General features: G+C 45.9%; 2 protein-coding genes across 7 annotated transcripts in view; one reads left to right on the top strand and one right to left on the bottom strand.

Moving 5' to 3' along the window:
• Window positions 1–245: 245 nt before the first annotated feature.
• On the bottom strand, window positions 246–24,455 carry slc7a8a (solute carrier family 7 member 8a). The gene is made up of 13 exons (XM_061669653.1): window positions 24,269–24,455; window positions 20,056–20,162; window positions 12,192–12,373; window positions 8,226–8,430; window positions 6,344–6,495; window positions 4,362–4,487; window positions 3,604–3,757; window positions 3,334–3,457; window positions 2,674–2,777; window positions 2,490–2,586; window positions 2,260–2,409; window positions 2,019–2,196; window positions 246–1,653 (listed from the first exon to the last, which is right to left on the bottom strand). The coding sequence occupies exons 3-13, from the start codon at window positions 12,325–12,327 to the stop codon at window positions 1,505–1,507; spliced, it is 1,575 nt and encodes a 524-aa protein (XP_061525637.1). The 5' UTR covers window positions 12,328–12,373; window positions 20,056–20,162; window positions 24,269–24,455; the 3' UTR covers window positions 246–1,504.
• The window catches only part of svep1 (sushi, von Willebrand factor type A, EGF and pentraxin domain containing 1), a 46,518-nt gene continuing 42,856 nt past the window's right edge, over window positions 22,161–25,822 (top strand). For all 6 annotated transcript variants that reach the window (XM_061669641.1, XM_061669642.1, XM_061669643.1 and 3 more), the window contains exons 1-2: window positions 22,161–22,440; window positions 22,724–23,295. In XM_061669641.1, the coding sequence (XP_061525625.1) occupies window positions 22,789–23,295 (507 nt within the window). In that variant the 5' untranslated portion in view covers window positions 22,161–22,440; window positions 22,724–22,788. The remainder of the gene's footprint in view (window positions 22,441–22,723; window positions 23,296–25,822) is intronic.

The following is a 25,822-nucleotide window of genomic DNA, read 5'->3' on the forward strand; positions in this document are numbered from 1 at the left end:
TTTGAAGATAAAACAAAATACATCTTCATTTCAGCAGATGGGAACAAAGTGGAATTGCCCACTTACGAGGCTTATTCAAAGAACAATGCAACTGTGACGTAAACATTTGGTCCCTGTCGCTATCCGCTGTACATGCCCTGCGTCTGCCATGCAAAATGGTTGAAAATATGAATAGGATTTTCTCAACTAGGCCTGAAAAACTCAGTTGCGATTGCGCAGAAGGGGAAGAACAAGGAGCTCCTGAATTACAGATTCCAAAAGACATCTGTCAGTGTGTTTTATTTGCTAGGAGACGTTCAACCGTGTACACAACGTTAACAGGCACATCATCTCAGCATTGTCACTGTAAAGACACACTTGAAACAAGAGAAACGGACACAAAACTGGCCCAACATTGCTTATATTTCCAATTTTGGTTTTTTTTCCGGGGGGACCGTGGGACTCCTGAGAGGAATAAATATCAAAGTAGCACCTGTACAGATGTTTAGCGTTTTTTGTGTGTGTGCAGCGTATTTAAGGAGGCTGGGTTGCCCTGAGAAACCGAGATGATTATTGCAGAAAGTGTACAGGAGTATGAGGAACACGTCTGGACATGATACAGTATATCAACAATCATACAACTGGTACAATTTAAAGGTGCGTGTTTAATTAGATTTTTTCCCCAACTCTTAATGCTCTGCCTAAAACAGCTAAATGGTTGGTTACAAAAATACTTTAGAGAAGGCAATCAATGCCTTTTCGTTTTCTTCTCCATTCAGTGTTATCCACACAGGCATTCAGGTGTCGGCGGGATTAAATGCGTAAACAATTCAAATGTAGTGGTGAGGGGGGGGGTGCCCGTGCTGTTATGCGCATGGTTCGAACTACACAAAAAGCCACTAAAATGGGCAAATAAATGACTTTTTTGTATTTTATCAAAGTCCTACACGAGGACGAACAAAATGTCATGAAATTAAGACAAACGACATCACGTATCATCTGCGTGCTATACAGCGAACTAAAATTAAACACATAACATCTAAAATATCGCCCAAAAAACAAAATCGACCCCGAAACAATGACAAAACAAGAATTGCATTCTGGAATTTTTGCGCTTCACATACTTCACCACGTGAAAGCTTTTGGTTTTAGACAATCAATTTTGGTGTTTTGAATATGTGGGGGGAAAAAGAACAAATGTACAAGATTGAATTAAAAGTGTAAAAAAAAAAAAAAAAGTCCTCACAGTGAAGTCATTTATCAATAATAATAAGAAACTATTAGGATGATTCTGTTACAGGAGTGTGAAGACGATGAGCGAACCTGTTTTTTATCGCACACTTGGGGAAAAAAAATCCCCTGGTGAACGATAATGGGGGCAACATTGCTCTTAAGAATGTCACAGCATGTTTGGCACAGAGATACAAAAAAAACAAAAAGATGCAACTGAAGGTATGCAGTAAGAGAGGGGGTACGCGTGTTGAGCAGTAAATCCACGTCGAACTGCGGCACAGACTTTGTGGCTTCAGTAGTCCGCCGATTTGTTGTTTTCGGCGTGCTCTTTGGACAGAGGGGACCTGGCCTCCTTCATTTCCTCGCCCTCGTCGCCGTCGTCCGGCGTCTGGGCGGGATAAACCACCAAGCAAAACCGCTGACCCAAATATGTCATCTTGTCTGAAGGAGGACAAGCACGTGGCATTAGTTTCACAGTGGCCGCTTGGTGAAAGAAATGAACTCTTTGTGGCAAACGTACTCACACTCTGTATTTAAGTAGAAGTACTGAATCGACAGTTATTGGGTTGTCGTGTGGCGACTGAGGTCAGGAGTATCGTTAATTGGGCCATATGGGCACCAGCCAATCTATGGGAGCCATAAATCTGGCAAAGTCGTTGGGGATCAAAAGGATGTCGTGACTGCTATTCATCTATTACCACGAACAACCATAAACATTTGAGATTTGTCATTTCTGTGTGAGCGAGCAATTTATTAGCCCCACTGTATACTAGAGGAGTTTACAGCCCGACATTGGACAAACCTACCGACAAACGCGTCGAAGCACTTTGGCTTGTTGTCCCAGTAGATGCCCAGGAAATAGACGGGCACGCCGGAGAGCAGGATGGCCAGGCCGATGCCGCACACCACGGGCTCGGAGTAAACCGAAAAGATGACCAGGAAGGCCCAGAAGAGGAGGTAAATCACCGGCCAAATCAGGCTGATCTGGAAGCAAAAGAAGGACTTTCAGCAAGACTTTCTTAAACTAACGCTGTCAGTCGGACACACCTTGATGGGTCTGTGCAAGTTGGGCTGTTTTATCCGCAGCACAATCTGCCCGGCGATGGTGACACCGTAGAAGAGGTAGTTGATGAATCCTACGTAGTTGATGAGGGTGTACATGTCACTTGTGCACAGCATGAGCAGCGTGGACAGGCACTGCAGAAAGGCAGGGTTCGAAGGTCACTCCTTGCGCTTGGAACAAAAACGGGCGCGGAGGCGAGCGCGGGTAAACTCACGGTGAAGAGCAGAGCCGGGATAGGAGTGCAACGTTTGATGTGAATCATGGCCAGCAGACTCGGGAGGTGTCCCTCTCTGGCCCCAGCAAAGAACAATCTGGAAAGGACGGAAAGAAATATATCAAATGTTGCGAACGACTCCACCGCGGGAAGCGTTTTGAGTGTCGTCAGAAGGCCGACGCACCTTGACGACGTGAAGAGGGAACCGTTGACTCCCCCGAAGGTTGACAGAGCGACAGAGATGGGCATGATCCACGCCATCACACCCAGAAGCTTCTCGCCAAACGTCTGGGATGGACCAGAAAGACTTTGAGTCTGCCAAACATGTTTAATGGCCTTCTCTCTTCTCTTGTGGACAATGGTGGGAAGGAGCCAATCTGTAATACTCCCTGCTTCACGTTCCCCTACGTCGCTGTGGTCCCTGTTTTTTGCCGCCTCATCCCCAAGTTCTCAACCAGTCGAAATTTCAACCGCGGTTGACCTTACCTCTCCCTATTTCCGTCATATTTACGTTGTGTCATGAATATAGGGATGAGGTGGACTGGCTGCAGGTGATTGGGGGAGGCCAACTAATGAGGGGAGCGCCAAGACCGTGGAAGGGGAGTCTGGGGAGCGCAGCCGAGCGGCTCTTTGCACTAACGAGAGCGGTGAATCACCTAATTCCACAGGGTGAAATCTAATCAGAAATCGGATCTGTGTTTTCAAATGTAGGGAGTAAAAGTAGAAAGATGTCTGAACAATAAATATTCAAGTAAGGTACAGAGACGTGAAAAATCTACTTGACGTCCCACCACTGACGGTTACTAACTGCCGGGTAGAACCTGAGCTCGTCAGAGCCGCTCACCACGGCAACGGCGTTGGAGGCCAGCAGCTCCTGTGGACTCATGGACGTGACGTAGGCAACGTTGGCGAAGACGTAGACGAAGGTCACCAGCGGGATGGAGATGAAGATGGCGCGGGGGAGGTTCCTGCAGATGAAGGATGGGGGTTTAGAGCAGGAAATTAAAACAGAAAATCAGTCCTTCGGGGATCTGCAATAAGGCATCGGGGATCATCTGGGTTTGAATGGCAAGGGCACTCATTCACGACTGTGGGAACGCAATCGAAGTCTTACACGTAAGGATCCACCAGCTCCTCTGTGACATAGTTGAGGAAGTTCCAACCCCCGTAGGCAAAGGAGCCTTGTAGGAAGGCTAAGGCTAGCAATCCCACGTCGTAGTCCTGGAAGGGCTCGAAGGCATTGGCTGGCTCCAACCAGTAGTACTCCCCTGCATGTACAAGTGCAAGAAATGAAGTAAAAACTTCATTTCTCACAGATTCACGTATTATGACCGAATGCACGATCACAACCTAATGCCTCATCCAATAAGATGGCAATCCCCAAGCGCTCCATGGCAATTTTGTTCTTACGTTTGGCCTTTTCCCCTTTCCGAAGAAGCTCCCCAAAGATGAATTGTGTTTTTTCCCCGAATCTTTACGGCTTCTGGGTTTATTATTTTACTACCATTATCAGATGGCCGAGATGAGCGCTTTTATATGTGGAGAAGTACAGGGTGCACAAAACAAGCCTTCTTTCTGACCAGGATGATCAATAAAATATCTTCAGTCCAGTCGGGTACCAAATGTGCCGCGGCCCGGTGGTTGGGGACCGCTGACATAAGACACCAAATTCTTTGTCTCCGAACACTCCCGTCTTGTTGTCTCAGGGGCCTCGTCTTCCGCGATCCCCTATAATAACTAGCGCTCGGCCGTGTTGTGACTGCTAAAGCTACAAAAGCACGCTGACGTTAACGCTTCACAGCCCGCTAGCCGCCACGATGTTCCTGGTGGGAGGGGGAGGTACGTCCCCAGTCACCTCGAGGAGATACTCACCCTTACAGATCTGCACGATGCCCATAATGATGATGAGGGCCAGGGCCAGCAGCTTCCCCGCCGTGAATATGTCCTGCACCCTGGTCGCCCACCTCACACTGGAGCAGTTCACCCAGGTCAACAGCACTGGACACACAAACCCGAAACATCTACTGTATTGTATACGTGTCATCCATATGTAACTTTTCGCAGCTGGGAAGCCTTGGGGGGGGCTTTAAGTTGTCATGTGACCACGTGTGGTCCGGGGTCAGAGGTCGGAGAGGCTGGACGTGGACCTTCGACGTGGCTCATATGCATTGAACTTCCTCGCCGGCTTGCGCAATGAGGCAAACTTAACGGGCCAATGGGTTCAGGCCAATAGGTCGCCATTCAAAATGGCCTCTTTGACTCAATATTCGGCACGGATATGGATTTTTTTTCTTCTTTTTTTTAAGATTAGATCCTGGAGCAGCTTTAAGCAGTCATGCGAGCATGCGAACACTTTGTGACTGTACTGAAAGAATGTCGAAAGTGAATTCAGAAGTATGTTTCTCAATACATTAAACGTTTGAAGCTAATTGCTGAAAATGAAATGCGGAGCTCTAGCGCTAAATTGTTTTTCACCATTTCAGTTTTCATGATTTTATTTTTAGGCCTAGCTAGCTAGCGCACTTGCACTTGATAAGAACTTTCTTGAGCGCCTTCGGGCCCATTCCTACAACGACAGCGCGCGGTTAGCGAGCTAACAATGCCTACGTCCCGAAAATGCACCTTGCCTCGATGCCACAGTTTACGGAACAGCTGGATGTCGTGTTTTGAAATTCCCAAGCGATCCCGGCGCCCGTCCCTCGGCTAAGAGGAGCCACGGAAGCTTTTTAGCTCGCGAGCTAGCCGGTGGCTCGCACCTCTCATAATAAAAGATGCTCGACGAAGTACATTTCAGAGTCTGGGCTTCTTCACTTTGAATTCGGTACCCAAGTTGAATCGGCACTTTTTGCCACTCAAACGTGAACTTCCGACTGCAGCGCTCTTTAGCGGGCCGCTCAGCTGTCGGTAAGATGAGTATACAAAATCGCGCGCCAAGACGACTGGTTTGCCACCTCGCCCCTCCAAGCCAGGCTCCTCCCACTATGTTGTTGTAACAGAAGACCCACCGTTTCTGAATACGTCCCTAATTTAAGTAAGGCTACATTCATTCATACGCTCCAAGGGGTAATTTTAGGTGGTCGCATGTGTATTTGCTGGAGCGGAAAAGCGCCCCCAGCTCACCTTTCACCCGCTCCACCCCCCTGTACCGGTTTTTTGGCAACCCTTTCGAGGAGTACGAAAGGGGCGCAGCTGGACGCTGTCTTCTTTGGAGCATCTTCACACAAAATCAAACTTTCTCAGCGAGGGTTGCTGAAACAAACACCGCGCAACAAAGCTCACAGTCATGTCGCCGCGTCTCGCCGACTGTCTGATGTCTGCGTGCAGTATTTGCCCGTCGCGTGTTAAGTTTGTAGAGGGATGCCGATCAACTGCTCGCAGAGCTGTGCAAACACTCAATATTAAAAAAAATAAAGCGTGAGATCCATTTACACTCGAATGTCACGGGCATCTCTTGACTTTTTAGAGCTGTTATATAGTTGAAAGTTAAAACACGAAATCTCAACAAAAACAAAGGTTTTTTTTATCGGGTCTTTATATTCCAGATTTTCACCTGGAGCGGGTAGGTCTGCATTGGACCCACCGCAATTAATCGGGGTTCATTGTATCACAAACGATGGTCCCAAAACGGTTTGATATCATTTCACACTAATCTTACAAAATTTCCCCTAAAAATAAAAAAAAAAATAATAATAAAAAGGCTTCAAATCGATTATTTGACGAATTACTACTGTCCTATTAGCCAAGGCTTTAGTGCCATCTTGTGGCATTTTATGGCATGACAGAAAGTGTATCGAGATTCTGCAAACGTTTTTGGCAAATAGGTGAGGATAGGTCGTACGGAAAAAAAGACTTACGGAGGCAAACGGCAGCCAGCAGGCGCAGGCCGGACTCCGGCGGGAAGCAGGTGGGGAACAGCGGCTGCAGGACGTAGTTGGAGAACGTCAGCGCGATCACGGCCTGGTTGGTCGGGTAGATCACCAGCACGGCAATCCACAGGCGCAGGAACCTGGAGCGGACGACGGGGAGGCGGTGGTCGGGGATTAGGACACAGTTGACTTCTTGGAATTTTGCTCGCTCGCTCAAATCGCAACCTTTGTTCGGACAGGGGTTTAACGGCGACTTATGAAGGATCATCCCGCAGGAATGTGTGTGTTTGACGCGAAAAAATATTTCGTCAGGACGCACCAGCTCTAGCGGCTTGTCGACGACACCGCTATAGATTAAATAAGCCCCCCCTCGTCGCCTTTGTTGTTTGTCCATTGAAGTTGTGTTTCGGCGGACGCGGTGCACAAAAGAAGCGGGGCGGACACAAACAAACACAGTATATTTATCCAAGATGGAGGGCACGGGGAGGCCCGATACTTCAACCCGAGCTGAAGTTGTCTCAGCAGGTAAAGGTCATTGATGTATATCGGTAGCCACTGTACAGAGTGGGGGAAAAACAACAATCCTTGGCTGTTTTGTCTGGTTGAATTCCTCTCCCAGAATACATCCCGATTTGCGAGTACCCTTGTGATAATTGGAGCCCCTGGCGGCGGCCTCGTACGGGGATCTCAACTTTGTTTACAGTCTGGATGAAAGTACAGCGTGTTTTTACTGTTTTCTGGGAAGATGTCGTGGAGTTCCCGAGCGCTGGCGCTTAGCGTCACCTTGAATGAATGAGCGGAAGGCGAACGCGAATGCACTTGAAAGACCCCAAACAGCAGCAACAAAAACCCCCGTCGTGGTTTGTAAGCCTGCCTATTTACAAACCCCTCCAAGTCCATATGTCTGACCTACAGGCTCATCCAGTCCTAAATCCATCTTTTATTATTTGGATATTAACTCTAATAATTCAGCCCCCCACCCCCTTCTAAGTATAAACAATGTCAGATGTTGAAAAGAGAACTTTTGACCATGCTTTATTAAAGCTTTAGAGCTCCCGAAAACCACGTTGGCCACGTTGACATTCTTCACCTTTAATTCATTTAACCCACTCCGTCAGTGTTGGTGAAGATATGCTCGGCAATTATATATTGTTTGTATTTTTTTTTTTTTTTTTTTATTTTTTTATTATATATATTTTAAAAATGGGTTCATGAAAAAGGAGAATGTCAAAGATTTTTCAAGGTTTTGGGGTGGCCAACGGCCCAGTAGAATAGATCAGCTTGAAAAATATACAAAGTACAAATCACTTTTTTGAAGCTCCGCAACTCACTTCAACATAGTTCTTTGGCACAACGTTGCCACAAGTTGGCAGCAAAGCACTACTTTTGCCTAAAGGAAGGTCCTCAACTCACTTCCACATAGTTCCTCGGCACCAAGATGCCACAAGATGGGAGCGCAGCACTACTTTTGTCGAAATGAAGCTCCTCCATTCACTTCCACGTAGTTCCTTGGCACCAAGATGGTGGCAAAGCGCTACTTTTGTCTCAATAAAGCTCCTCAACTCAGTTCAGCATAGATCCTTGGCAACAAGATGGCACAAGTTAGCAGCAAAGCACTACTTTTGTCAAAATGAAACTCCGCCACTCATGTCAACATAGTTTCTTGGATAATGTGTGATTGGAAAACAAAGTGAGAACTTCTCTTGCCTTGTAGAAAGTAAGTAGTACGATGCGAGCAAAGGTTATTTGTAGTACACGCTGCACGCTGCCCAGAAAATGTACAGCCGGCGGCAAATGGACCTCGGGCCGTAGTTTGGACACCTTAAAACCTTCCACTCGGACCCCATCGAAGCGTCGGGTGTTCGCTCACCCGGCCAAGCCTCCGAAAATGTCCTTCACGTAGGAGTAGTCCCCCCCCGACTTGGGGATGGTGACGCCCAGCTCGGCGTAGCACAGCGCCCCGATGGCGGTGATGATGCCCGTGATGATCCACACGACGAGGGCCACGCCCACAGAGCTGGCGTTCTCCAGCACGCCCTTCGGACTGACGAAAATTCCGGAGCCAATAATGTTACCTGGAAGAAAAGCCAGGAGCAGGCAGAGTTGTTGCAGTTTTCCCGATGCAACTTTACAACATAAACATGAAAATACAGACATGCAGTAGAAACTACGTTGAAGTGATTTATCTCGACAGAGAGACGAGCTTCGTATGTCGGAAGGGAGCTCGATTGAGCCCGGGTTTTTAGCGGAAATTACTGACCGTGCAAATGAAACGTTTTGTAAGCCATTCATATTTCAGGGCAATCTTGCAGGATGACTTTGTAATTATTTCAACAGTTTAGATGATTAATCCAGGCAATTCTTTCAACAACAACAAAAAAGGAAGGGGGGTGTCAATTTCTTGTGGTGCTTTGCGACTCTTTCTTAACTATGCAATATTTCATTCTCTTCGGATGGATGTCAGGCTGCTCCGAGCATGTTAAAGTAATAGTTCGAAGCTATACCATTATTGCAACATCAATGCTAATTTCCACTGGTCCGCTAATGGCGTTTTGCATAATAGGTTAGCATTAAGATAGCGGTCTTTATGTTTTTTTTAAACATTATTAAGCTAGCGGAGTTTGTTTGTTTGAACATTTTGGTGTTTAACTATATTATCTTCGGATTTCTGTCATCTTACAAAACGAGAGTGAGAACAGCTTGGAGCACACTTTCGCGCGAGCCAGAGAGCGAGAACCGATGAATTCTTACAAGTACGACAAAGGAATACTGTCAAAGTTTTTTAATCGGTTTAAATGTTGAAAGCGTGTTGGGAGGGGTAAAACTTCGAAAACGTGTTTTTAAATACGGTCTGCGTGGCGGTTTTTCACTGGAACGTGATCAATGGGTGCGATTCAATTAAATTGAAAATTGAACGGGAACGCGACACACCAGCTTGTGGCACAGCCCCTTATTATTGTGTTGTACTTTCGAGACAGACTTGTGGTTTTCCGCACATGATGCTACTACTATTTCGAGAGCGAGGGACTTTTTTGCAATCTTTTTTTTTTTAACGTTGTAAGTTGCCTTGCAGGCTAACGCGCACAGGAAAAAGACAACCATTGAACTGTGAGCGACAGATGTGCGGGAGGCGTGCGGGGGGGTCGCTTGTTGTCGCCGCGAAATGGCGGCCGAGTCATCGGGCCAAATGGGAAGTGGTAATCTGCTGATGTAGCAAATAGATTATGGATGGGTGGGGTGGGGTGAGGGGTTTCTGCAGGATACCGCACTAGAGATGCTTGCAGAAGATAGAGGTTGAGTGGCTCATAAAAGGGCGCCGATGTCAAAGGTTTCTTTGATCCGTTACCGCCTTGCATGATAGCCAGTACAGTACAAAAGTCCAAGGTAGTCATAAACTGTCCGCGCAATCAACAATGATGCGCGTTTCATAGAAGCCGCGAGACCGACGAGCCGACAAATGCGGAACGGTCGGGGGTCCGCGGCGACGGCCGGAGCCGGCTCGTTGTTTCAAAAAGGAAGATGTCGGCTCTCAGACATGCTCGCCGAGCAGATTTCTGTTCCTTTCAGACTGTTTTTTTACGGAAGCCCGAGCTCCGCTTCAGTTCCTCCCGCAGCGAGGCGAGCTCAGGCGCTTTCTCTTGGCCGGCCCATCTTCAGATGAATCAAAGAAATGGTTAAGGAGCAACACCGCGCGCTTTTGCCGCATGAGTAAAAGTGCTTCTGGAGTCTATTGTGAAAAAATAGCCTTAGAAAATGTGAAGAGAGACATCTCCATTTTTTCAGGTGAAAGCTTGTCGTCGTGCTTTTCACTTCCCCAAGTTATTTAAGTGTGACACATGCATTTTTGTCAGTCGCATTATAGCGACAAATGAACTCCGCGAAATAAAGAGAGCGCTTGCCAGCTCATGTGGTTTAGCCGAGCATGCTAATACAACTGAATTAACAAGGTGGGGAATGGTTGCAAGCGGCCAAGAGTTCACTTCTAATCCCTGTTTCGAGTGTGTGTGTGTGTGTGTGTGTGCGCACGCGGACACAATGGGGCTATGCGATTCTTTGATGTTCCTGGAAACGAGGATCGCGGCTGAGACGAATCACGCCGGGCCCACGTGACGTGTAAGTCTGCACTCTGGATGGGCCATAGAACCCGTGAACTGCACTCCTACAATAATAAAATGACAGCGAACGCCACAAATTCACACCAGTGGAGCCCCCCCCCAACTGTACTCTATCCAGGCAATACAGGCAAATCCGAATTTGTCAGTGTGGTACAAAAATGGCACACATTAAAGAAAGTGATCACCAGGTGAAGAAAATATGGCATAACAGTGACATGAAACTGTTCCAAGTAACACAGTTAGCACAAAACATCCAGAGGCCTCAGCAAATGTCAGGAAAAGCCTACTAGAACATCTGAACATTATTTGGAGTTCATTAGAGGCACATGCAAATGGCGGCACGCGTGTGCCGACTCCCGTTAAACGTGAGTGTGAATTGACTGCTTAATTCGGAACACATCCCCAGTTATAAGAGGGGGTGCACACTTGTGCAACCACATTATCTCAGTTTATTTTGACTTTTTCATTTGAGTAGTACAAATTGTAGGTTTCATTGTAAAAAGTTGTGAAATGATTTATATTGAACTCGTTTTTTATATCACAAAAACCTGGCAATTGCACAGAGGGGGTACTGTCATATACTGCCCCGCAGTTCCATTATTGGAGCCGGGAGGGCGCTCCCCTCTCCGTTTTCACCACCTGTCGCCAATCAGCCTCATCACCACCGGCACATAAGCCTGCCTGTTCCAGGAAATCCTCGCCAAAGTGTCGCAGTTCCTTCCAGCGGTACCACGGCGCATTTACCTCACGTAAGTCACTCTATTCCTCGCTCCCTTTTTGGCCTCCTGTGTCCGCTTGTTCTCAGTGTTTCCCCCCCCCATGTTCCCGATCCACGTCATTCCCGCCGCCTGTCCTCGCCACCTAGGACCACCGCCATCACCTTTCCTCGATAAACTCGATTTTACACCCGCTCTTGGATCCAGCTACTCCCCGTACGTGACAGTGCCGACTTTTTAAAAGAAGAGAAGATGCAGAGAGAATATATGCCTGTGAGAAATGTTTTACTGGATGGTCCGGTTGAACATTTTTGTTTAAATATATGTCGACCGGGAGATCGATGCTCATTTCTGTTCGCCCATCTATGGTATTTTGCATTCCACGCGGACTTTTGCCATCTATGGTTGAATTGAACATTTCGGCGTTGAATTATGCAATGTGTTCTCATGTCATGTTCTCCTTGGGCCCAATCGTCCCCCTCTCGGGACTTTTCGGCACCCTCGGTCGTCATTCCTCCTGTTACCGTGGTAACGCAAGACCGACCGCGTCAGTCCGCCGGCCCCTCCCACCTGCCGAGGTCAATGGAAGGACCACACGGGTAGGCGGGCAGGTGGCGCTCCTGAAGCTCGACTCTTCACGGCCCGCGGCCTCCAGCTCACCCGCGATTCTAATGGTGACGCGCGGTTTTGAATATGGACGCCGGAAGTGAAACTGACCCATGGGTTGGACCCTGCGTCAAGATGGGGGAATAGTAGAGGCTGTTATTCAACTCGATATGCAACAGATAGTTTTACCCGGAGGAGGGAAATCGCTGTAGAAAATGCATGGCCTCAGCAAAATTGACCCATGGGTCGGACCTTGTGTCAAGAGGAGGAATAAGTTTTTCAACACTATCTGCACCACGTTGTTCATCATTTGAGGTGGAAATGGATCCATCCAAACCGACGCATGGGTTGGACCATATGTCAAGAGGAAGAATAATGGTGCTTTTTTTGAATGCTTACCAACGACAATACCGCAGGCGCTCACAAGGCCGATTTCCTTCTTGAGCGCAACTCCTCCTCCTCCTTCTCCGGACTCCTCGCCGGCAGCATCCTTGGAAGGAGAGGCCGCGCCTCGCTGTCTGGGACCGTCCGACATCTCGAAAAAGATTGCGCGCCTTCCGAATTAGTGTCCCCCACCTGCCCTACAAGGATGCAAAAAGCAAAAGGCGCGTCGAGGCGCTTTATCTGCTCTGAGGGGAAGCGGATGCGCTGTCAGCAACCTGTGACGCGGGCGCTTGCAAGAAGAAGTGTCCCAAAAACACACACATGGAAATAGAAATCCAAAAGCCACCGGTGGCCTCAGGGGAACACGCGCAAAGTCCGCCTGTCGTGCCGAAGGCGCATATTCCAAACGACACAGCGCGCGCAAACTCTCCCCGTCCGTCACAAGGAAATCGCGTTTTGGCTTCGGAGGGGGCGCAGGAGCATGATGCGTCAGCTGCGCGGCGTAAACATCCGCTGTGGGCTTTTGCGCCGAGCGCCTTATATACGCTTATTGTGACAGGGGCGCTCAGACCTGCCCCGCCCCCGCCGCCCTTGTTTTTGCCTCCTCCCCGTTTTGATTTTGGATTTTTGTCTTCACCGGGGGTGGGCCAAGTATGACATACATTATCAAGAGTCCTGTCATATTTCTTGTATTTATTTACCCCCTCCCCTCCCAAATTAGTGAATTAAAATCATCTCAGTGGTGTCCAAGCTACAGCCCGGGGGCCATTTGGGGCCCGGCCTCCACTTTTTAGAGGCCCGCTGCTTAAAATAACATTTAACACAGCCGACATCACTCACTACATTTACAAAAAAAAAAGTGGTTTTTGGAGGGTATTAACTTTTTTTTTCTTTTTTTTTTCTCCCCAACATAATGCAGGGGCGATCTATTCTATTCTAGTGGGGTACAGGGCTGCAGACCACCCCAAAATGTGCCTTATCACCCTTTACATTTGATATCAAAACAATCCTAAATGAAAAATAAATAAAAAATGAGAAGAAAACATTTCAGTCATAGGAATGTGTTTACTTGCATTTGATTAATTTGATTTGATTAAATAGTTCCTTCGTTAAAAAAAGTATTTATTCCATTTTTCATTAATTTATTGTGAAAGTCGAATAACAATTTTAGTAAAATGCGCAAATTCACGTTTCGGTTAATTGTTCAAAAAATAAGCAAAATAATGATTAAAAAAAAAAAATATATATATATATATATATATATATATATATATATATTATACACACTTTATTTTATTAAATAATTGGTTAGTCAAAATGTTTTAAAATAATCTCACGAAGTAATTGTAGTTAATTTATTGTAAATAAGAAAGTATTTGTCAATTCTACATATAATTTTAAACATGCATGTTACGAAATATTTGCCTGACGAATGCCCGATGATAGCTGGGATAGGCTCCAGCACGCCGGCGACCCTAGTGAGGAGAAGCGGCTCAGAAAATGGATGGATGGATTATAATACAATTCCTCCCAAATAATACAGTTTAAAAATTGTAATTCTTATTTTATCTTTAAAATTGTTCTTCATTGGGGTGGAGAAGAACCGGAGAAAATGGACGGCTGGTCGGCTCGAGCAAAACTATGAGTTTTAAGATTGGGGAGTATGAGGGAGAGTTTTTCAAAATGGGTGTGCCACTCATTGGTCATCCTTTTGAGCTAAAATTACCAAATGACAATTTGACTATGAAACGGCACTATTACGCGTTCATTCACACACACACGCTTATTAGTCAAGTTGGGAGTGACTGCGCTCCCCATGACACAATTTAAGCTATTAAAAAAATCCCACACACTTTTTTTGGGGGGGGGCAATTTTGTCAGCGTTCTCTGTGCATTAGTCACACTAACGGTAACACAACTTGTGAGTCGGACCTTGCGAAACAAACCTGGATGTGAGCGGTTGTGCTTTTTTTGCCCCTCCCCCGCCCCCAAATTACCTGCGAGACACCGACGCTTCCTGCGGCCTCGTGACAGCCGGCAGACAAAAGACTTGCATAACTGCCAACTGAGCTTTTCGTTTTTTTGTGGCGTTTTGTTTTTTGTCGCTGACTGTGCAATTTCACTTTAAAGCCTCCACCCCCCTAAACACATTTATGTCAAGAGAAAGGAACTAAACTGCACAAGAGGCACATATTGAGTGTTGTCTTATCAGCGTTAGGTTGACGTGATCAGTCACAACGCTCCTCAGTGATCTTCCCGTGACAGTTATTGGCCGCAAAGGCGACAAGCTCCTGATTTGTCGCTGTCGGCTTGATTGGATTAGCGCTCCTTTTTGTCGATGACATCAGGAGGGCGCAAATGAAATGTGCCGTCGATTGCATTTGTCATGTGAGCTGCGCCACTTAGGGAGGGCTTTGTATTTGTTGAGCTCCCTGAAGGCCTGCCGGAGTCGTGCGAGTGCTTTTGTTTGATCAGAGTGGACCGTTTGAGAAAAAGCAATCAGGCGAGACGCGGTCGAAATGATACCGACGCCGTAGAAAGGAAGCTAGAGTTTCCACCCAATGAAAAGGGAAGCAAATGGTGTTAATGGAGGGGCAGCGCGGTGAAAAAGTGGTTAGCCAGCGGCAGTTCTAGTGGGGGGCTTGGGGCTTGGGGGCTGGAATGCACACACGCACGTGCGGCAAGTGACAGATTGGCGAGTGAACGCTATCGAGATTGTCCAGATAAGGCTGTTAATAAGTAAGCCCCCCCCCCCCCCCCCCCCTCCCGCCCCTCCTGTTTCGTGTTGTTTGCTGCGCAGTGGTTGGAAAATTGAATCGACGACTTACAAACATGTCGGCCTCTGCCGTCGCAAGTGGACCGGGACAGATCCCGTAGCAGTCTAACTTCCGCCTCTCCAGTTGCAAACGCGCGTGTTAGATTTGTTGAACACTGATGCGGACAAGCAGGATCGCAGACGGATGGATGGATGGATGGCCCGAACCAAGCTGACCCATGGCTTACACCCTGCGTCAAGGCTGGAATACAAGCGGCCCAGTGAAAATGTACCCTCATGAGGACCAGTTGTACGGAAAATGGATGGATGGGCTCAAGACCTTTGACCCGTGGGTTCGACCTTGTGTCGAAGGTGAAATAAAACGGGCTGAGGTGGAAAAAGGTAGGATGGAAAATGGATGGGTGACCTTGGCGAAAGTGACTCATGGTTGGACCGTGTGTCAAGAAGGGCCATAATGCAAGTATTAACATTTTTGGGGCTATATGTTGTTTGTCATTTGAGGAAGCCGTGGTCATTCGAGCGGTTACATGCTGGAATGTAAAAAAATATTTTGTAATTGTTATATTCAAATTGTTTGGTCTCAAGTGCGAAATCACACAACCAATTCGGTCATTTTTTTGATCTTTTGTTCTGAATTTGCATAATGACCCTCCCCCGCGACGGGTTTCTCCGCCCACGACTTGGCAGCTCGACCGGGTGAAGGCCCTCCGTTTTCGAGCCGCGGCCAGAATCCGTCCGCTGGACCACGCGGAGGCGCTGTCACGCCCACGGCAAAAGGGAAGCGGAACTGCGGTTTGTTGTCGAATTTGGCGCTGAAGCTCTGCAAACATCTCCGAGTGGGAGTTCGGCACGGCCGCCGACGGAAAAACGATCCCGTCTGTAACGTGACCGTCCCGAGGTGGCGGGAGAACAAAGGGCCTTGTAGCCCGAGCCCGTCCGATGATCACGCGGCCTTTTGAGAGCAAAGTGTTCAAAAGTACCGGGAGGTGGCATGGGAACATGACGTTCCGACAGCTTGCGCTCTTATGGAGCGGCTGGATGTGTGTGCACTGTAAAACATAAAACTTGCTGCCTTTAAGGAAAACTAAGTGACTTCAAAAAGAAGTTCAATTCAAGTTTTTATGAGTCATATGTTTTTTAAAGTAACGTCCATTTATTAGGTTTTGGATTATGGTTATGGATGTTATGGGGGGGGGGGGGGGGGGGGGGACATTTTGAAGATGGGAAAGAAGAATGTGTGACTTTACAGTGAAGCGAGGGGAAAGCAGGTGGAGCTTGAAGGGTTGGAGGGAGCGAAGCCAAGGGGGCGTGCGAGGGGGTAATCGGAGACTTGTGTTTACCCCGCACTGAGAAACATATGAGGTCCTGCCCCGGGGGACCATGTGTTCCAAAAACACGTGCCGGGCTCGCCGTCCACTTTGAATCATACCATCGGGAGCCGTTTGTAATATTTAGGCCCCGCCCAGTCGCTAAATATGAATGCCAAAGTATGACAGGCGCCTCCGGGCTTGATGCAAGCAATACAATACGGCCTGAACACACAACCACGATGCTCAAAGTCTACTTTTGGATCGTTCCTTTGACTGGAACTGCGCTGACAAGAGAGTCCAGTAGTATAATGTAAAGTTTCCTTGGCCCCCGTGACGAGTTTCATAACTTCCCCAAAAAATAGCACAGTGATGTATAAAAACAGAGTAAAACATAAAAGATAATGTAAAGAAGTAAATTGGTTTTAGAAAGTCTCTCACTCGCTCGTATTTGTCTGTTGGTGTGTGCCTGAAAGGGGGCGTGGCCTGGTGAGTGACATCAGAAGCTCTGACTCCAGCTCAAGTTGTCCATTTGCCACGTGGTTCATTCACTGCGACGTTCTCCTACATGCTCCTTGCAAGTGTTTTCATATTGTTTGTATGTATTTGATTTTTGAATTTTTTTTTTTTAAATGATTTTGTTTATTTTTCTTTGACTCGAGAGCAGACAATTGCGGGCGCGGCAGTGAACTCAACTGAACTAACTTTATAATAAGCGGTAGTTTGGCAGCTAGTGAACAGTTCTTCAAAAAAGAGGCTTCAAGCTGCTTATTGAGACGATTCTGATTCTGATTCTGATTCAAACTAAACATAAATCAAGGAAAATTAATCATGGGAAAGGCATAACGTAACCCTTTAAGTAACTGATATTTGAACACAAACGATACAGCAACACATTTAGACATTCTGTATGACAGAACTAACAGTCATGTATTCTTTATCCCCTGCGAGGAGCTCAGACGTCTTTATAACTCGTGTTGAGAAGATGACTTTGGAAATGTAGCTGGTTACACTTCCAAGGTACCCTGCTGAAAATGTAGTAGTCGTGTAACTATTTCAATTACTTCCTCATTGTAATATAACTAATTACGTTTGATTTCCATTTTGATGACTTCATTTTGAATAAATGCATCAACAGGACCTTTGGAGGTTTCCTCTAAAAAGTGGATGAAAACTGGAGATCATTATTTTGGAATTAACCACATATTTGTTTTTTGCACAAATAATAAACTGATAGCAAAACATGATGAAATGTAAATAAAAAAGAAAAAAGCGTTTGTTGCATTACGTGTACAGCATGTGGAAAAGACGATACCATGTTGACCTAATGACAAATGTGCGCAATTTAGATAATATCGCTTCATATGACAAACCAGATAAGTGAAAGTTCTATTTAAAAAGTCCAAAATGATCAAGATGAGACTGTTTAAAAGTCCATGACAGATTTCCGAAAGCAACTGTAATTTAATGACACGTTTTCTGCAGGCATGTCATGAATACCAATTACATACATTTTGTAATGAAATGACATCATCTCGTTACATGTAACGAGTTACTCCGCAGCACTGCGTCTAACAGAAATGTGCAGTGGAAGTTATCGTTGTTGTTTAGTTTTTGCGGCTCTTTACAGCACAATCACACACACGTGGCAAATCCGATGCACTATGCGACTGTTTATTGAAATTGTCCCAGCGACCGACTTTTTTTCTCCTCAGTCGACCTGTCGGGACTCGTCTGCGTTCCGTCGGCCTTCGCGCTCGTCGCCTCGCTGTTTGTTTGTCAAAACAAGAGCGAGAAAGCCAGGCTCTTTTGGGACAATGTGGAATAACATTGTAACCAGAGACAACATGTCTCCCCCCCCCCCTCTACTTGAATTAGCGTATTGTGGCTTTCATCTTCATTTCCTCCCCCTTGGCTGTTGCCCCGGGACGATGCGAGTCTGGTTGAATCCAGTTCTCTCTGCCACCAGATAGGCCCGCCCCGCCTTGCCTTTTTTTTAATGTCCTTTTTTAATCGCTCTGTACGGCACTTCGTTCCTTCGCTTGCTCTGCCCTTGAGCATTTCAACTTTAATGGGTCTCATGATAGTTTCTTTCGCAGGTCTGCAGTCCTGTCCCTGACATTTTTTGACAGTTCCTTTAGTTTTGCCCATAGTGGTATAGAGCAGGGATTTAAAAAAAAAAAAAATTATAAAAATATATTTTTTAAAAATTCTAACATAACTACATAAAAGGCAATACCAATAATAATTTAAAAAAATAAAGAGAAAAAGAGGAATTAGGAAAGTCCTTATTTTTACAAAAACTGAAATTTTTCGGTATAAAAAAGTTGTACTCTTATGAGAATAATGAGATATGAAATATATTAAAGTCAAATTCATAGCCAGGGTCATATTTTAACAAGATTCTCATGTCTCCTAATATGCCTTTCATTCTGGAAAAGAAAAAGAAAAACACATTTTCATGCAGGGATGTCAAATTTATTGGACGAAAATGTCAGAGCTTTTAATTGGCTCAAAGCGCAGGTAGGAATGAGCAATTGTGCAGGTATGCACTTTGTAAACTGATGCAATGAAATCATTTAGAATAGAGATTGGAAGGTTTTTATTACTTGGACGCTTGGATCTCTTGAGGGCTCCTCGGAACCGTTAAATATTTACAGGAGTGCAGCTCGAGGGTTATATATAGCATCGGAACATGAACGCACCAGTTCACACGGCCAGACGGTTGCTGCTTCGTCAACGTGCTGCATGCGCGTCGCATCTTCCGGACCGTGTGGCTTTTGATATTCTGGCTCACACCGTTCCACACCTCGCACAAACCCGTTGTGCTTTGAGGTACTGATGAGTGAGGTACTTTGTGCACACGAATATGCGCACAAGATTGAAATGCATAATATTAATATCATTCCCGAACAGTTGGGTAAGCAAATGGAGCGCTCCTGCTTTAAAGGGGAATTTGCATGTTCAAAAAACAACTTCAAACTGGAGTAAAAGGACCTGTGTAAGATTCATCCCTCTCCGGGCCCGCTTTTACCTCCAATTGGATTTTTATAAAAAAAAAAAAAAACACCGCACCCGAGGAAGAACAGCCAATCAGAAACAGAAGGCGTGACCGAAAAGGTGTCAAGTGCTTGGTGCCAAGGAACGATGGTGAAGTGCATTGGAGGAGCTTCATTTTGCGCTTTGCCGCCATCTTGTGCCTTCAGTACGCAGTTGCAGTAGAAACCTTTTTTTTTTTTTTTTTTTTTTTTTAGGGGGATGTTCCAAGTCCAGGATGTACCCGACCTCTTAAAAAAAAAAAAAAAGCTTTTTTAGCTGCATATTTTCTTCGCAGAAGGGAAAAGCCTCGAGAAGAAATGAATGAGGTCATATGCATACCTCTCCTTATGCAGAACACGCGCATTACGCTTTTATGCTTTCTTTAATCCGGCCAACCAAGCACGCATTTACATTACCAAGAGTCTTGCATTAATGTAACCCTTATTTCCACATTTGTTTATTTAAAATGTATTTGAGTTTTTTTTGTTTATCTCATTAATTGCTTGATTGATTTATTGTAAATCATACAATAAAAATATTATAAGTACGTTTTTATTTCAATAAATATTGTATAATTCGTTTTCATTAAATTAATTGTAAATAATCAAATAAAATTGAATTGTTTTCTTTTTACATATGTTGTACCGTTTTTTTTGTTTTTTTTTGTTTTTTACTGCTTTCATATTTGTGCATCAAAACTTACTTGAAAAATTCAATCCGTTTGAGTGCTGTACTATAATGAGCCAGAACGACTTACTTCGAGGTGCACTTGTAATGGCGTTCAGCCATCAAGAGGGGGCAGTGTAACATATCTCTTCAACGACAAATGGTGCATAGGGTAGATCGAGAGAGAGGACAGGCAGTCTGCAAGAAAGCAGGCATGTTAACTCTTCTCATCGAATTCAATGTTCATGACCAAATGCTAACAACATGCTAGCAGTTGCGATGCTAATACATAGTAAGATAGCTAAATGCCGAGGCCAACCGGGTTATACATTCCTCCTCGTAATCTGGCGCTGTTTCTCATGAGAATTGAGCAAACGCTAACATGCTAGCAGTTGGTATGCTAACATAACAAAATAGAATTTATTGAAAATGCCTCCATTAGTTTTTGCCATGGAAAATGTGGAATACTGATAAAAGGAGCATTTTTTTGGGGAAAGTTGAAACACACACACACACACACACACACATGCACAGCTGTGACTTCCTGCTTTTTGGCACTGCAGACCTCATCAGACTCGGTGATCGTCCCAAGGGGGACATGGTGGATTGTGCAATGGAGAGTTGACGTGTGTGTGTGTGTGTGTGTGTGTCTGCGTGTCTGCGTTCCTTATGTTGTGACAACATAAACCCATTACCCCAGTCCCGTTCAGGGTTCAAACCGAAGACACTTGACTCGACGGAGAAACATAACCGTATGAGACAATGGCACAGATGACTTGAAAATGTTCACCGCTGGGGAACCAGAGAACGCAAGTAACGGAAAGCAAATGTCTTGAACGAGCCGAGCAATTTTCAAGTTGGAATGCCTTGAGATGGTTGAGAAATGTAGGAGGAGGAGGTTAATATGCACAACCCCAATTCCAATGAAGTTGGGACGTTGTGTCAAACATAAATGAAAAACAGAATACAATGATTTGCAAATCATGTTCAACCTATATTTCATTGAATACACTACAAGGACAAGATATTTCATGTTCCATAATATCATCAAAAGGTTCAGAGAATCTGGAGAAATCACTGCATGTCAGCGGCAAGGCCAAAAACCGACATGGAATGCCCGTGACCTTTGATCCCTCAGGCGGCACGGTACTGTAAAAAGTAAAAATGTGGGGAGCGTGATAAATAATTCCCTAGATGTCTTGAATGAGCTGAATGGTTGAAATGGTACGAATCACTTTCACACCTGTGGAAGCATTTGGTTTGGTTAGAATTTCTGTGTTAATGTGTGACTTTTGTGTTGGAAAATGTATAAGACTCAAAAGAAAAAGAGAAAAAAATTATGGGATGTCCTGAATGAGCTGAACCATTTTACGTTGAAATTCTTTGAATCGGTTTAGAAAACGTGGAAGGACAGGGTCAAAATTGTCACATTTCTGCAGAATGTGTGAATTTTGTGTTGGGGAAATGTGGTATGGCAAAAATGTGGGGAATTTGGCAATGTGCAAAATATTTTCCAAGATGTCTCCACTGAGCTGAGAAGTTTGACGTTGGAATGGTTTGAATAATAATTGAATAAATATTACATGTGGAAAATTCTTTGTTCATTTCAATGGTATATATTTTTGAATGGAATATGTGCAATTGTGGCAAAAGTGGGGAATTTGTGTTCCTTGAATGTCCTGAATATTGTGACGCCGGAATGGTTTGAAGTGAAATGTGGATGTGACGCTTTCGACGTTATTGGCGAAGAATGAAATGTGTGCCAATGAAAAGGGCCAATTGAGAGAATTGGGCCGCCTCCCGCTCTTCACTTTCACCACCCGTTGAGCGTCTGCCGCTGCTCCTTTTCCCTGGTAATTCCCTTGCCTCCGTCTTTGTTTTGGTTGCAGATAAAAATCTCCGGGGGAGAAGAGAAAAGAGATGAGAGCCTCCCATCTTTTGGGACGGTACGACTTTATCCGTAGCCTCGTCCCATTCTGGTGTTTTTGGCGGCGCTCGTCCCCGCTGTTTTCTTCGGGAATGTTTGACAGTCCGCACACATGTTGGGAGAGAGATTGAAGACGATGGAAGGGGGGGAGGTGAGAGAAGGGGAAAAAAAAAACAAAAATGACTTCACTGCCACGGCTGGACTGCCCCCTTTTTCCCCCCTCAGCCTCTCTCTGTCTCCCAACTTTTGCTTCCTCCCTCCTTCCTAAATGGTTCTGGAAGAGAGGGAAGGAGCATTCGTAGCGGGGCGCGTCACATAGGAGAGGGTCTGCACACTGGGACTGAAGGGAAGCCTCTGGACTTAAAAGGATGGGCTTTGTGGACAGGTTTGTTGAGATTTTCTGAAGGCAAGAGGTTTCTGTCTGAGGGGGAGAGACACCAAGCAAGCACTGGATTGAGGAAGAAGCGATGCTTTTAAGGAACGTCGCACTGAGCTCCGAGGACACGAATTCTGCTGCTTTGAATTGGTCGAGAAATGTGGAAGGATTAGGTAAAACCCCAAAATTGTCAAATGACTGCATTCATGTGGGAATGTGGGAAAACAGTTCTGCGATGTTCTGAATGAACTGAATACTGTGAAGTTACAAAGGTTTGAATCGGTGGGGAAATGCGGGAGCAGGAGGTCAAATTGCCAAATGCCAACAGTCATTGGTGAATTTTGAGAAAATGGGAAAGCACTTTCCAATCTATATCATGTATGTCATTGAGATGATGTCCTGAATGAGGTTATCGGGGTCAAACGTATTAATTTGTCAATTCTGTCCTGTGCGTAGGACGCGTTGATCTCCCGTAAGTCCTCCTTGAGCTCCGCCGAGACCTTCCCTAAGCGCTCCTCACTATGTGGTGGCGAAGGTCCACGCTGTGGTGGACTTGTTGTTTCCTGTTCCTGTGCGTCCTGGACGTATGGACGGCGGGCCAGGCGCAGCCCCGCTCCTCCCGCCAAATGGCGTCGCCATCATGGGCCGGTAACCTTTCGGAAAGCGCCGAAAGGAAAGTGGCGCGCCTCGGCGTGGCGTTCAAGCGCAACGTCCGGCAGCTCCGTGAAAAGAGCGCCTGCCTGGACCTGGTCTTCCTGGTGGACGAGTCGTCGAGCGTGGGCGCCGGCAACTTCGGCAGCGAGCTGCGCTTCGTGCGCAAGATGCTCTCCGACTTCCCCGTGGCGCCGGAGAACACGCGCGTGGCCCTCGTCACCTTCTCGTCCAAGACCCACGTGGTGACGCGGGTGGACCACATCACGGCCCCCAAGCCGCACCAGCACAAGTGCTCCCTCTTCAACAAGGAGATCCCGGCCATCAATTACAGAGGAGGGGGTACTTACACCAAAGGAGCCTTCCAGCGGGCTGCGGTGAGTCGAAAAATGCCACGCGTGTCGGAAGAGGATCTGATTTTATCTCCAAAGTTGCAGCGAAACACTTCAAACGTGATTGTCAGGTTGCTATCTTTCCATGTGTTAGCATAGCAACTGTTAGCATGTTAGCATTTGAGCAATTCTCTTCCGAAATACAGTGAAAATCAGCAAATAATTGCCTGTCGGTGCCACAAGATGGTGCGAAAGCACTACTTGTGTCTGAATGAAACTCCTCAACTTTGTTCCTTGGCACCAAGATGCCACAAGCAGGTGGCAAAGCACTGCTTCTGTTTAAATGAAGCGCCACAGTTCTCACCAACATAGTTCCTTGGCACCCAGATGACAAAGTCATACTTTTATCGCCAAATCACCAATTTACGGAGGGTCACACTTGTACCAGAATACTGCGTCAAAACTTTCTCCATTCGGGTTCTGATCTTACTATATGTTAGCATACCAAATGCTATCATGCGATTAGCATCAGCAATTCTCTTATCAGGTTGCCATCTTCCTACTGAATGTGTTAGCATAGCAACGGTTAGCATTTGATCAATTCTCATCAGAAATAGTACCTTAATTCAGGAAGAGATATCACAACCATGTCAATTGGCCTCAACATTTTCTCTATTCAGGTTTCTATCTTACAATATGTTAGCATACCAAGTGTTAGCATTTGATAAATTCTCTTAAGAAATAAAACCAAGATAACAGGGAGCGATGTAAAACCGATTGGCCTATTCTGGTCGCTATCTTAGCATACCAACTGCGAGCTTACTATCTGTTAGCATAGCATCTGTTAGCGTGGCAGAATTGGATCAGTTCCCATTAGAAATAGTGCCTGAATACAGGGAGGGATGTAAAACCCTTATCATTCCGCCGTAGTACTCTCGTTGCCATCTCGTGAGTTTGCCATCTTAGCGCAGCTCCAAGGTTAGCTTGTTTATGTTTGTTGATTTGAGTCGCCACTTACATGCTGGTGGTATGAGGCTGGTGGTGTACAGGAACCTCGTGCCTCAGGTCTGCCTTCCTCAACCTGCGCAGCATTTAGTACATTTGTGTCTGGGACAATGTTGGGAAGTAACGGTCTACTGCTACACGTCGTAGAATAACACGCACGTCCAGTGAGCTCGCTCGAGCGATTTGCACTGGCGTCTCCCCCGCGTTTCCAACGATTAGCCTTGGCCCCTATCCGTTGGCTAACAGCTTGGCCCTCTGGACAGCTTTTCAGCTCAACCTCCTTAAGTTAAATGCTGATAAGGAGTCTCCTGGCCCAGTCCCAGCTTCGAAAAACCACAACAATACCAAGAAAAAAAATCTCTCCGAGCGTTGGTTCTGCAGCGTTCTCACAGTATTTCCAAACTCTGCCTCGGTGATTGATCGAATGATGTGAGCGTGGTTTTGAATACTGCACCTCATGGACTAGGGTCCCCCCTGCAGCGCACATATTCGATTAAATACTCACCACATGATGTCATTTTGTTGAGCAAGACTCCCGTTTTTCGTGACGTGATTGTTTGATGTGTTCTTTGGGAAAACGACAGTGACGTCGATAATTGAGAATTGCGGCGTAATAATAATAACCGAGCCATGTTTTAGTCCCTCTGCAACTCTCGGGGGCTGGGATCCATTAAGAGCGGGAGACATTTTTCCACCAGGCTTGCATGTAGCGACACGAACGACTCGTCGGTCTACATCTGTCTCATGTCTCGGCATCGGCGTCAAGCGTCGGCAGCATGTGTCGTCGTGATGTCTCATTTTTGCCTTTATAATTTTGTATATCTTTTTTTGCATTGCTTGCGGAAAGAATGCAGACAGAAAGTTAGTGGACAATATAGAGAATTCTTTCTTTTCCCCACATGAGGAAACTTTGACAAAAGCGCAAAATCAACAGTTGGTCTTCCTTTTAACAGATGCAACATCTATACTTTGTCTTCTTTTTAGGAAAGAGCAACAGAAATAATTGGTCTTCTTTAGGAAAGTGGTCGGTACTCGACTTAGGAAAGCGTTTGATTGTGATTATCATTCTATTGTCCCAAGGAGTTGGCACGAGAGAGGCGCGTGAGGAACGAAAGAATGTGAGGGAAACCGCTGAAGAGGTCAAGAAAGAATTTGAATGGTGTTTTTTTTGTTTTTTGTTTTTTTTTGTTTTTGTTTTTTTTTAACTGTTGCTAAAGGCGCAGCATGAATCTGGGTCAAAAGAGATACTGCAATGATTTACTGGCACGGGCCCTTCCTTCTGCTTTGCCAGCCAGGATTTCGACTTGGAGGTGGGTAATTGACATTTTGCGCCGCTCCTGCGTTGAATGCTTCCAAACTCACCCCGGGAAGCGTTTGGGCTTCATCCATCACTCCGAAATGTTTATGGACCGGCTTTCCGTGTTTGTCATCCAGCGTAATGAAGAGTACATTAGAGCGCTGTAAGTGCGAACGCGTGCCCGCGGTTTACGGCCATATAGCAGACACGAGTGCGTCTGTGTCATGTAATTGCTTCAATAACTCCTAACCTAGCGCTAAAAATATAAAT

The sequence above is a fragment of the Phycodurus eques genome, chromosome 23 (genome assembly GCF_024500275.1).
Source record: "Phycodurus eques isolate BA_2022a chromosome 23, UOR_Pequ_1.1, whole genome shotgun sequence".
NCBI lineage: Eukaryota > Metazoa > Chordata > Actinopteri > Syngnathiformes > Syngnathidae > Phycodurus > Phycodurus eques.